The sequence below is a fragment of the Oryza brachyantha genome, chromosome 5 (assembly GCF_000231095.2).
Source record: "Oryza brachyantha chromosome 5, ObraRS2, whole genome shotgun sequence".
NCBI classification, from domain to species: domain Eukaryota; kingdom Viridiplantae; phylum Streptophyta; class Magnoliopsida; order Poales; family Poaceae; genus Oryza; species Oryza brachyantha.
Window position 1 is genome coordinate 10831124 of NC_023167.2, and position 11235 is coordinate 10842358.

Below are 11235 nucleotides of genomic sequence, written 5' to 3' on the forward strand. Positions count from 1 at the left end.
AGTCCTTGTTTCGTCCGGTCCCCTCCACACGCTAGCTAGCCTAGACTAGCTACCTGCCTTTCCCTTCCATTCCCTCCTCATCCCGTCTCGTCTCTCTCCACGTCGTCGTCTTCCTCCTCCTGATCAACCCCACCCCTCTCTCTATCGCTCTCTATCTATCTCTGATAAAGAACTCTGCAGATATATGTAGCTGCTGCTGCTGCTGTTTGTGCATGTGTGTGGAGTATTACCTCTGACAGTTTTATTCCCTGCAAGAAAAGAGAGACTCCATCGATCTGCTCTACTGTTCCTTCGATTCAGCAAGGCGTAGACGAAGTATACACACATCCATCTCTATCGGTGTGGAGTGTGGACACACCGTTCTTGCCGCCTCTATCTAGCTTGCGTTTTTTGATTGAATGGCCAAGGAGATGGACGATGTCAAGTACCATGAGGTGATTTCTATCTCTCTCTCTCTCTCTCTCTCTCTGAAACGTATATACGCATGCCGAGGCTAGCTGCAAGTAGCTCTTGTCTCAGCCGGTTTAATCTGAATTCATGCATGCTCGCTTGTTCATCAGCTGATGATTGCTTTTCGTTCGTCGCTTGGCTGTTGGATTTTTTTTTTCTGATATGATTTTGATGGGTTGATTCTGATCAGGAGTATGTGACGAATCCGAGAGGATTACAGCTCTTCACATGCGGCTGGCTGCCTGCTTATTCCTCGCCCAAAGCGCTCATCTTCCTTTGCCATGGTAGGTCTGATTTTTTTGAGCAATCATCTGATCGAGCTGAAGCTAATCAAGAAACCATAGCCTGATCAATCCATTCATTCCGTTAACTCGGCGGCCAAATCAAACATGTTACTTACTGCTTTACTCATTCTTGCAATTGCTCACTTGCTTTCAGGCTACGGCATGGAGGTCAGTGGCTTCATGAAAGGTATGCTTCGACCACTCGCTGTCTGAATTTTAGTGTTTTCTTTTTCTCTCCTGGATTCCTTTGGTCGTCAGGATGAGATCGATCGAAAACCATGTTTTGAACTGTGTGAAAGGCTAGCTAATTAAGATGATGTGTCTGCTATTATATTATTGGCGTCCCTAGTTGTTAGGGCTATTGGCTTTTTGTACTATATACATATCTTGTTCTTGCATCATCCGTGACGACTTCACATGAATCCGTGGAGAGATCATTTATTTGTCTAGGCCTGTTCTGTGTTTAGCACAGTGTTGTTCATTCTACTTCTGGATGCATGCATGCATTGATTTTGATCATTAAGAGAGAACATGTAGATAGCATGGGAGACAAAATAGCTGGTCCTTAATTTTTCTTTTCTTTTTTTTTTTGTTTCTGGTGCCAAGAGCATTCTCCTAAATTTCTGCCTTATTGGCCGAACTGACCTATCTCCCTGACCGTAGTCACTGTACAGTAATGGAGAAATAGACACTGAAATGTTCTAATGTTGTTATACCAATAGGTTTTCTTGACTTAATTTATGGTAGTAACAATTGGCACTTCAGATTTAGAGAGGTACCTGAAGTATTTATAGAACATTTTCAATGTCATGGAGCTACCAATACGATAGGAGAACAACACATTGAGGGCAAATATCAAAACGATAATTAAAGAAATCATTCTGCGACTTGGACCCATCACTATAAAACGTATATTTTTAAGATAAGGGAATAAATTAAATTATCCCGACCTCTGCATAATACAATGCACCTAGCCGATTACTATTAGACCCATAGAAGTAATTAATTTGTGGTGGTTGTTGTCGTTGCTTGCTATTGTCAACGATGGTGTGGTCAGCATTTTTTGTGTTCTGGACTAGGAAACTCAGAGCCGTGTACGTAGGGGGTATGAATTCTGACAGGGAACTGGAATAGTGATAGAATTTCTCAGAAAATTACAGCATCTGCAGCAATGAACTGGTTTCTTTCTATCTGTGAATCTCTCAGCTGCTCATCTGGACCATTCAAATGCTATTTATCGAAAACTCTATAAAGAACTTGTCACACATACACTTCATGCACCTGCATGAACATCGATGAGGAAAATGAAGAACACATTGTCTAAGCTAGAGATAAGAATATGTTGTTCAGTTGTTAGTCATAATTGCTGGGTAGTTTCAGTCATTGAGATTCAGAGGGATCATTCCCAATCAGAAATATGCAGAGTTTAGGTTTTCTGTCCTTATCCCCCTCTTTGTTTTCTCTTCATGGAGATTACATTTGGATTTGAGACCTAGTCCAGAGTTTACCTGCTCTGTTTGTTTCTTTGAGACTAAAACTTCTGCTTAAGGTCGTTAAATATAATTAAGATGGTAGTTAGCAGCACTCCTCTCACTTGAGGCGCTGTGCTAGGTTCTTTTTTGTTTGGCTACAAGCAAAGATGCTTTTTGAAAAAGAAGCCAGAGATAGCAACTTGCTACTTGAGTTCATCAATGTGGGTACCTTCTTTTAGGATTGTAGCCTACGCAACAATGAAACTATGATAATTAATACGAAATAGTGTTAGGGGTTAGTTAATATTAACTTTTGTTTACCCTAGAAGTTTACTGATATTATTGATCCTACCATTAAATATGAGTATATGACCTGAAGGAAAAGAGCAAAACGAGATAGTTAAAAACTGTTTTAATTAATTTGTAGTTTCTTCCATGATTTTCTTCATAAACGGGGAAATTTGTCATTTCATATGTCCCCAAAACAGTTCTTTTCTCTTTTTTTTTCCCATGATGCACTTATGATTTTTACTAATTTATCCACATACATAAAGTACAAAAGCTTCACATTTGCACATATTCAACTGATGTTACACTTGCCAGTTTACAGGATAAGGCCTTGTTTAGTTTTCAATTTTTTTTTAAAAAAACATCACATTAAATTTTTAGAGATTTAAATGAAGCATTAAACATAGAAGAAACAAAAAACTAATTGCACAGTTATGTGAGAAATCTCGAGACGAATCTTTGAGCCTAGTTAGTCTATGATTAGCCATAAGTGCTACAGTCTGGAAACTCCTTCCAACGTCGGTTAAACGTCCAATGTAACACATAAAATTTTTCTTCTCGTGCACTGAACGGGTCCGAGTCTTTAAGAACACTAACAGGACACTCAGATGATAACGACTCTCAATATTGGCACTGTTCTGATGACATATAAATGAAGAACCACAAAATTCAGCTGTATAATACACACATGCAGCAGACAGGAATCTTTTCTGTAATCAGAAGCGAGAAACCTTCGTTTAACTAACACAAAGTATCTCTCTAGCAACTGTTAATGCAGTAATTTGATAGTGATGGGACTACTAAGAACGTGTAATTCATTGGAATTTTTTGAAATGCTGAAGTTGACACAAGAGAGAAAGGACAACGACAGTATTCATAAACAAAATGGCTGCCTGCATAAGTGATCACGGAAATTAGGGTTGTTGGATGGTAGCTGGGTGGTCAAGATTGTCCTTTTGTTTTTCAGTATGAGAGTGACTTGCTTTTTAGAAATTTATGGTAGAAGAGTTGGGTACCAGGTCAAAATTTATGACTAAGTTTTCAAAAGGTATGCAAACCTTACGCCATGTTTAGATGGCAAAAGTTTTTGGTGAAGAGATCACATCGAACGTTTGACCGGATGTTAGAAAGAGTTTTTGGACACGAATAAAAAAAACGAATTTCATAGCTTGACTGGAAACCACGAGACGAATCTTTTAAGCCTAATTAGTGTATGATTAGCTATAAGTGGTACAGTAACCCACATGTGCTAAATAATGGATTATAGCTAATCATGCACTAACTAGGCTTAAAAGATTCGTCTTACGATTTCTTTTCTAACTGTATAATTAGTTTTTTTATTCATCTTTGTTTAATGCTCCATTTAGATATCCAAAGATTTGATTTGATATTTTTGGGAAAAAACATTGGAAACTAAACGGGCCTCAAATACTCCCAATTCATCTCACTGATTGTAAACACTATAATAATCTTTCCGTGGTATTACATCCTTCAGAAGGGTATGATTTTCCCCCATCTTCCTAACATCGAGATATTAGGAACTGATCCAGGGAAAAAAAATATTAGAGGTAGTTGAACATACACTGTGGTACCTCACAGCACCTGCTCATATATACTAGATGATTAAAAAATTTTAATCTTGGTCTATCCACAGAAGGTGCCATGTCCCATGTGCTCAAGCTGTTTTTTTTCCCACTGTTTACGCCGAAATGTTGGGATATACAGCTAGCAAGGTTTTCAGATCCTACTGTCAACGATGACAGAAACTCCACTGTTCTTCAACTAGTTGCTGTAATGACCTTTTCTTCTCCTTCCACTGTTGCTTATGGGCAATGTTTTTAGCTGGTTAATTACTGTCACATGGATGATGGAAGTGCTGGAAAGCAGATGAAAGCATCAAGCATGCATGATGCTGTTCTAATGGTGGGGGGACATTGTGTTGCTGGCAGCATGTGGGGTCGAGCTGGCGACGGCAGGATATGGTGTGTTCGGCATCGATTATGAAGGCCACGGCAAGTCCATGGGTGCCAGATGCTACGTCCAGAAGTTTGGGCATCTTGTCGATGATTGTGACAGATTCTTCAAATCCATCTGTGGTAAGTAAACAGCACCTCCTGATGTTAATCTGCTTTTGCAGTCCATTTTACCTCTGAAACTTTACCATCGCAAGTAAAATTTCAGACTTCAGTAGTTAGTTCTCTGCGCTTCAGAGTTAAAATGATTTCCAAGTCAGTAAAGATCTTCATCTGTTCGTACTTCATTTACCTCTGGAAATTTCATCATCCCAAGTAAATTAACAGTGGTGACTTTGTGATTTTAGAGTACAGGTGTTTCCATGGATGCAGTTTTAGTACTTCCTCGCGGATTATAGAGATAAATATGTAGAAATACGTGGTACCTAACATTTATAGAGCTAGTTTATGTCGGGGGTGATAAATGAAGCGACTCGTAATACATACTCAAGTACCATAAAATATCTCATCTTCACGTAGAAACTATTTGTTTTTTTTAAAAAACACACATAGAAATGTTAATAGGATGAATATGTTTATCACATCCTCACTCTTTTTCTTTCTTAAAAAAAATAATAATGCAGCACTGGAGGAGTACAGAGAGAAAAGCAGGTTCCTGTACGGCGAGTCGATGGGCGGTGCAGTTGCTCTGCTGCTGCACAGGAAGGACCCGACCTTCTGGGACGGCGCCGTCCTCGTCGCGCCAATGTGCAAGGTGACCTCGCCGCCGGCGGCCATGGATTCTGTGTTTCTGTTCTTTCTTCCTCCTCCCGTTATTGATTTTTTTTCAGCTGGATCAATCTGCTCTTCTTCTTGTTGCTGCTGGGGTTCAGATATCGGAGAAGGTGAAGCCGCACCCGGTGGTGGTGAGGCTGCTGACGCAGGTGGAGGAGATCATCCCCAAGTGGAAGATCGTCCCCACCAAAGACGTCATCGACTCCGCCTTCAAGGACCCCATCAAGCGCGAAAAGGTCCAAACTTTTTTTGTGTTTGCAGCATTAACAGCATTCAGATATCGAATGTGTTGCGAACTCTGCACCATCTTTTGTGTGTTTTGATCAAAGAACGGATCTTTTTCTTCTCTTTGCTACGATCGAACAGAAGTACTGGACATGCAGAATTGCAGATGAAAGCTGAGAGATTATTTTTTCTCTTGTTTTGAGCAGATCAGGAAGAACAAGCTGATCTACCAGGACAAGCCCCGGCTGAAGACGGCGCTGGAGCTGCTGCGAACATCCATGGACGTCGAGGACGGGCTGTCGCGGGTGAGCATGCCGTTCTTCATCCTGCACGGCGAGGCCGACACGGTGACGGACCCGGAGGTGAGCCGCGCGCTGTACGAGCGCGCCGCCAGCGCCGACAAGACCATCAAGCTCTACCCGGGGATGTGGCACGGGCTCACCGCCGGCGAGCCCGACGAGAACGTCGACCTCGTCTTCTCCGACATCGTCGCGTGGCTCGACGACCGCAGCCACCGCCACCGTGAGGCCCGGCAAGACCGGGCGAGGATCCCGCCGGTGCTCGACAAGATGGCCATTGCCAACAGCCGCGGCGGTGGCGACGACAGCACGGTGGCATCGCACGGGTCGCCGGAGCAGCGGCGCGGCGCCGGCTTCCTCTGCGGGCTAGCCGGCCGATCAAATCACCAGCAATGTAGGATGTAGATAGATATGAAAAAAGATACAAAAAGAAAACTTCATTCAAAGAAAGGAATTCGGGTGTTTGTGATGCAGATTGTGAGCTATAGAAAGTTCAGGAAAAAGAAATCATGTTTCATTGGAACAAATGCTGTTTGTTTCAGTTTAAAAATGCACCAGGTTCCTGCCTAGTGCAGCATGACAAAAATACAAATTTCTGAGAACATGTAATTTTATACCATATAATGCTATCATCTCAACAAAGAATCAGAAGATCCACAACTTTATCTCCAACTGAAATTTCGTATAGATGAGACTGAGAGGAGGCAGAGAAAAATTACAAGGAAAAAAAGAATGACAACACAGGCAGCAGCAGCAGCAACCAAGGTATCTTTAGTAACAAACGGTTCCAACGGAACTAACTATGAGAGGCCATGCCTTTGTCAGTAATGAACTTAACCAAGCAGCTAGAGAAGCAGGCCACCAAAATTTCCAAGAGTCGTCTTCCTCCTCCTTCTACCCTTGTTGGCCTCCGGTGGTAGTGGCGGCGCTATCTTGGTCGCCGAAAATGCGCTTGCGGAAGTCGGTGACCATGAGGGGAAGGCCCTTGTGGAGGGGGATCTTTGGCTCCCACCCAAGGAGCTCCTTGGCACGGCTGATGTCGGGCTTGCGCTTGTGCGGGTCATCCTGAGTGTTGGCACGGAATTCGATCTTTGCGTTCGGGTCGATGGTGTCCTGGACAACCTTGGCCAGCTCCAGCATGGTGAACTCACCAGGGTTACCAAGGTTGAATGGCCCTACGTGCTCACCTTCCATCAGCCTCATCAACCCCTCAACCTGGGAGGAGACCAGAATCAGTACAAGGAATGCAACAATGTGCCATATTGAGCTCAACATATAGCAGAAAAGGAAAATCTAAGATCATAAGTTTTCTGTTGATATTGTCATTCTAAGATTAACATAGTAGTATTGTCTTCCCAAGTGTTTATTAGATATCAGAGACTAGTAACGTTATTTTGCTTAGTGAAGCAGAAAGATAAACTCACCAGGTCAGACACATATTGGAAGCTCCTGGTCTGCTTTCCATCACCGTACACTGTCAAAGGCTCCTTCCTCAAAGCCTGCAACCACAATTGCAGATGGACCAATTCAGTTTTATCTGAACATTGGCAGCATCCTTCCGAAAAATATTGCCACAGTTACAAAGTACGTCTATACCTGAGCAACAAAGTTGCTGACAACACGTCCATCATCGATGCACATGCGAGGGCCATATGTGTTGAAGATCCGAGCAATCCTGACCTGAACACAGCAAAAAATCAAAACTAGAAATTAGAATTTATTTCCAGATGAATGGAATGTGAAGTCCAATGTTTGCTAAGAGATGAAAGTCCAATGTTTGCACAGCAAACGTGGTATACCTCAAGGTTGGCACCACGGTGATAGTCCATGGTCAAAGTTTCAGCTGTGCGCTTGCCTTCATCATAACAACTCCTCACACCTGTTATTCAGAGAAACACATGTATCAGAAAAACCAAACCTTACAACGTTAAGAATAATTTAAACAGTAGTCAAAAATATGTTACGAGACAAGCATTAGCTGTAACTATCTGGCTCAACAAACTCTCTCCTTTTCTGTTCTGTTTTTATTGATTATTTTAGATGTCTCGGTTGGTGGATGTTTGGTTAAAGCATAATTGGTCAAGCGTAGTGTCGTTCCCCTGTTCCTTTATTAAAAAGGGAACCACCAAGTGGCCCTCTCGAGCAAATTCCACCAACCATCGTTGTCCCTTTCCACCAAAGAGAATCAAAGCATGCAAGAGCCCACCCATCTAAGATTCCATGGTCAGCATCTCCAGCGGGCAAGATCCCAATATCCCTTTTCCCCACTTACCTAAACCATGCTTCTTTCATACTACAGCATACTTCAATTCAAGAACATGTCCATTTTAAAAGGCTAATTCCTTCTTCTGCCACATTCTACTACCAGTCCTCAATAGTTATTTGGGTAAACCCCAAATGGGAAAAATCTAAGAGTATATGTTCAATCAATGTACTCTCAGTGATAAGCAAGACATGGCATTGATGAATGTAGGATGTGTATGATGAGAAACAGCACTAGTTTGGTAGGCAACAGTTCGCTTAATCGGACAGCTCTAACAATATGCATGGTCCAACCTGGAATCTTCTTTGATCTCCACTAACAATAAGTTACCCTGAATCCGTAATACGATAGATCCACGAAATATAAGAAAATTCATCTGATAAAGAGTGTCAGAAGGGTTATTACCAATGGGATTGACATTGCCCCAGTAAGTCTCCACCTGAGGATGCTGGAGGGGATCACCATAGACCTCGCTGGTGCTGGTGAGGAGGAACCTGGCATTGATCCTCTTCGCCAATCCAAGCATGTTCAGCGTCCCAACCACGTTGGTCTTGTGCCATCACAAAGGTTAAGGCTTTACGCAGTTTACATAGACCATTTCCGAAAACGATACAGATGCCACTAGTGAAACAAACAAGGTCATGCATCCTTTTCATGTTTCCCATACTTTCATCTGGTTGTTAGGCTAAATCTCCACAAGTGGTTGCAAAAGAAGGAACAAAAGGGGATCATGTGAAGTGAACAGTAAGTTAAGTTGGTTAGAAAGAGAAGGGCACAAGGGCGACTTGGACCTTGCTTTTTCGGCTAATCAAAACCCACACTTTATGTCGTATTTAAGCAACACTAGACAGCTCAGCTAGATCCAAGCAGAACCTGCGTTTCCTTTGGCTTCCTTCCCCCGTTAGGAGATCATAAAGCAAAGTAACTGCACGAGACGATTGGTCAATCCTTGATCCAGAGATGACTCATCTAAGATACTTAATCACAACAGTACCATTTCTTTGCTCTACTATCAAAAGGGCTCTAAATTGAACTTAACATTGAAAACCCGATTTAACTATGTTCTAGTAGAGTAGGATCGAGATCTTTCAGTTGAAACTCATTCCATTCGAAACGAAGCAAAGAGAAGCAAATTTGATCAAACATTCCAACGGAAGCAGCCAAACTCTGCCTTCAACAGCGCAATCAAGGGAACACATGTGAGTCTCTGTTCAGGATCAGAGAATGGCAGAAACCTCCAAAATTCACGGCGCAACGTGGCGCAAATCCCTAGCTCCATGCGTCCCGAATTCCTCTTCCCCATCCAGATTCCCAATTGCTGGACGAACACGGAATCCGGCCATGTCTAAATCCAATGTCACCCAGATGCAGGATAACTGACAAGGCTAGTACTACCACTACATGCACAAAACAACAAATCAAATCAAATCCAACCACAAGCATTTCCCACCCCCAAAAAAAAACGAATCTTTCGCAGGAAACCATTGGAGAGAGATTTAACGGAGCAGCAGAAGAGATTAGCTGTAGAAGAAAAAGAAAAGGATATGATCGTCTTGACGGGGTTGTACTTGTAGTGGACGGGGGAGGCGGGGCAGGCGAGGTGGTAGATCTGGTCGACCTCGAGGAGGATGGGCTCGACGACGTCGTGGCGGATCATCTCGAAGTTGGGGTTGCCGAAGTGGTGCACCACGTTCTCCTTCCGCCCCGTGAAGAGGTTGTCCACCACGATCACGCTGTCGCCGCGCTCCACCAGCCGGTCCACCAGGTGGCTCCCCACGAACCCGGCTCCCCCGGTCACCAGCACCCGGAGCCCCTTCCGCTTCAGCCCCAGCGGCACCTTCCCGCCGACGAACTGCTGCGCCTCCCGGTGGTGGTGGTGCACGCCCGGCTCCACCGAGAACCGCGCCAGCGGGTTGGACACCTGCGCGGAGTACGCGGACGAACCCCCCGCGGCGGCGCCGGAGGAAGAACCGGAGCCGGAGCCGGAGCCGGCGAGGGAGAAGACGGCGGCGGCGACGAGCATCCCGGCGAGGGCGAAGAGCGGGCGGTGCTCCCCGGCCGCGTACCGCGCGGCGCGGGGCAGCCATGCGAGCGGCTTCGATGGCTTCGGCGAGTAACCCCCCGCCGCCGCCTCCCCGCCCTGCGCCGCGCCGCCGCCGCCGCGGTATGTCAGCTCCGACGCCATCTCACCCTCACCTGCCCCCCGGCGCCGAGAGGCAGACGCGACACAGGGACCTGTTTGTAAAACCTCGCAAACCCCGAGCCCCTCCGCGCAAAACTACCCCTCACCACCAGGGACCTATCTGCAAAATCTCCAACTTGCGAGGTGTGGTGGTAGTAGGAAGAAGCGGTGGGAGAGCGCGGCGCGGGGTGTATTTATTGGGGGGGGGGGGGGGGACGCGAGGCGCGAGGGGGTGGGGGTCCGGCCGCCGGAGCCGTCGGATGGGTGATGGACGGCTCGGATGGGGGTCGCCGTGGCCTGCGGGGTTTGACTACGCGGGTTGCGTGATCCGGTGCGGCCGCGTTGGCGTGTTGGCTGCCCTGTGGGAGGGTTACCTCAACTGGTTTAGGACTTGACAGTGTGTGTGTGGATTTTACTGATTAGGTTTGGAAGCTGCAGTGATCATAGAATCTGTGGTACCACAACTAGAGCCTGCTCAGGAAGCTTTTGGCAGTTGTAGCTTCTCACATAAGTTTAGAAGTCAGAAATTGTTCCAAATAGCATTTAGCGAGTTGCAGAATCAAAAAAATAAACTAGAAGCCAAAAGTTGGTTCCTGCCTTTCAATATTCTGATAAGCTAGTTTCTCACCGGCTGTTTTTCAAAATTTTAAGCCCCTAAACAAGTCCCTAGTGTTCGTTGTCACAATAGTTAAAAATGAGTGTAATACATAGGATTTTTATTAAAAATTAATGTATTCATCTTTGAGTATAAGAGATTTTTGACCTGAATTTGACGTGGGACATTTTATTACGAATTATTAGTGGTTGTCCAAATTCATTTCTAGTATTTTTAGAACAGATGGAGTATTTAAGTAGAATTAACGTGTTAATTAATTAATGGCCAAAATAGTAGTGTCCTCTGTACTCTCATTTTTGTGTCACCATTAACTGTCTTCTACTTTGAAGATTGCTAATTATAGACCAATCCAGCTCATCTTTTTTGTATATATCTTCTCATCATCTAATAACTGCATAAACAGTACTAG

At 44.4% G+C, this 11235-nt stretch overlaps 2 protein-coding genes across 2 annotated transcripts; one reads left to right on the forward strand and one right to left on the reverse strand.

Moving 5' to 3' along the window:
• LOC102700621 (caffeoylshikimate esterase) lies at positions 1 to 6351 on the forward strand. The gene is made up of 7 exons (XM_040524287.1): positions 1 to 434; positions 641 to 734; positions 889 to 921; positions 4444 to 4590; positions 5091 to 5221; positions 5340 to 5477; positions 5673 to 6351. The coding sequence occupies exons 1-7, from the start codon at positions 399 to 401 to the stop codon at positions 6168 to 6170; spliced, it is 1077 nt and encodes a 358-aa protein (XP_040380221.1). The 5' UTR covers positions 1 to 398; the 3' UTR covers positions 6171 to 6351.
• A 48-nt stretch (positions 6352 to 6399) lies between these two features.
• LOC102700896 (UDP-glucuronic acid decarboxylase 2) lies at positions 6400 to 10361 on the reverse strand. Its single transcript, XM_006654243.3, has 6 exons — positions 9575 to 10361; positions 8434 to 8581; positions 7565 to 7644; positions 7362 to 7445; positions 7190 to 7264; positions 6400 to 6980 (listed from the first exon to the last, which is right to left on the reverse strand). The coding sequence occupies exons 1-6, from the start codon at positions 10211 to 10213 to the stop codon at positions 6660 to 6662; spliced, it is 1347 nt and encodes a 448-aa protein (XP_006654306.3). The 5' UTR covers positions 10214 to 10361; the 3' UTR covers positions 6400 to 6659.
• Positions 10362 to 11235: the final 874 nt, after the last annotated feature.